Source organism: Pteropus vampyrus, unplaced genomic scaffold, assembly GCF_000151845.1.
Source record: "Pteropus vampyrus isolate Shadow unplaced genomic scaffold, Pvam_2.0 Scaffold6, whole genome shotgun sequence".
Taxonomy (NCBI): Eukaryota; Metazoa; Chordata; class Mammalia; order Chiroptera; family Pteropodidae; genus Pteropus; species Pteropus vampyrus.
The window spans coordinates 29,577-30,891 of NW_011888787.1; the positions used below are offsets into that span (position 1 = coordinate 29,577).

The 1,315-nt window shown below is 53.2% G+C and overlaps 1 protein-coding gene across 1 annotated transcript in view; it reads left to right on the plus strand.

Moving 5' to 3' along the window:
- Nucleotides 1–838: 838 nt before the first annotated feature.
- The window catches only part of HFE2 (hemochromatosis type 2 (juvenile)), a 2,290-nt gene continuing 1,813 nt past the window's right edge, over nucleotides 839–1,315 (plus strand). The window contains exon 1 of the mRNA XM_011368566.1: nucleotides 839–935. Within this exon, the coding sequence (XP_011366868.1) occupies nucleotides 839–935 (97 nt within the window). The remainder of the gene's footprint in view (nucleotides 936–1,315) is intronic.

Below are 1,315 nucleotides of genomic sequence, written 5' to 3' on the forward strand. Positions count from 1 at the left end.
AGGGGAGCTGGCGGGAGGGAGTTAGCCCCTCCCCAAGCCCTGTCCTCATCAAAAGACTGAGAACTGAATTTGCAAATGGAAAGAGTGATTCTTCAGTGGGGTTTGAAAATATTCAAGAACTGCTGACTCATATCAAGCAAATATTGATTTGCATGCTTGGGTTACACCCCATTATTCCATGAGAGAGGGATTATAATTGCAGTTCTCTGGAACAGATAAAAGAGACGGGTGCCCTTCTCATTTGAATACTGAGGGAATGGGTATTGCACCCTTACTCCTTGCTGAAAATTCTGACACACACAAAAAGAAATGAATGACCCCTGGAGGGTATCCCTTCCTGATGGGGAGAAGCAAATAAAAGATATGTTTCTGAAGTATTGTCAGATACTTACTCTATTGGGGAGCCCACTGGGGTGACTGAGATCGAACGGGTCCGTACGAGTCCTCCTTTTTTTGACATTTCTGCTCTTTGGTAGCTCAGAATGGGGCAATACGGTGGACTGTGCCCCTCCAGCCCACGCGACATCCCTTCCACCCCCACCCAGAGGTATTGCATAAGGGGCCTGAGAGTGGCCACAAGAGCAGGGTACGGACGCTTAACAGCCACACGTACAGTTCGGGGAGCCCCATTCTCCTCCAACTCTCTGCTGCTTATCCTTTTCTTGGTCTTTCCAGATTCTCTTCACATCATCCCGAACAATCTTCAACTCTTCTCTCTCCCCATGCCCGGCCAACTTTCTTTTTTCAGACCCTTACAGGTTGACCGGTCAAAATTCACTAGGTAGGAGGGCCATCAGCTGCAAAGAACTGGAGCCTGGGGGGACCTGGCGGGATAGGTATGGGGGATCCAGGCCGGTCCCCTAGTCTCCGGTTCCCCCATGGCGGTCCCCCAACTCTAAGCACGGTCACTCTCCTGCTGCTTCTCTGTGGATATGGTAAGGACGGGCTAGGGAAGGGTTTGGGAGCTCTAGAGGGTAGGCCGCTCTGTGGGGGCGGGCATGTGAGCATGCGTGAGTGAAGAGACGGGCGCCGAGGGGTCACGCGCCCCACTCCCAAACGGGTATATATTATTTCCCATTCAGCTTGGAGAAGGGCATGGGAAAGACCTCGCTGGACAGGGAGAAGAGATCCAGCGGGCTTACGGATTTAGCAGGATTTGGCAGAACGGAGTGAAGGCAGGACTAGGAGCTGGGGGCTGGGCACAAGGGGAGGCCTGCAGTGGTTTTAGGAACGGACGGAATTCCCCTGGTGAGACTCGGGAGAGCATCCTGCAAAAGAGCAGCGACCTGGGGACCGTCTCACGCCCCTCTCCCTT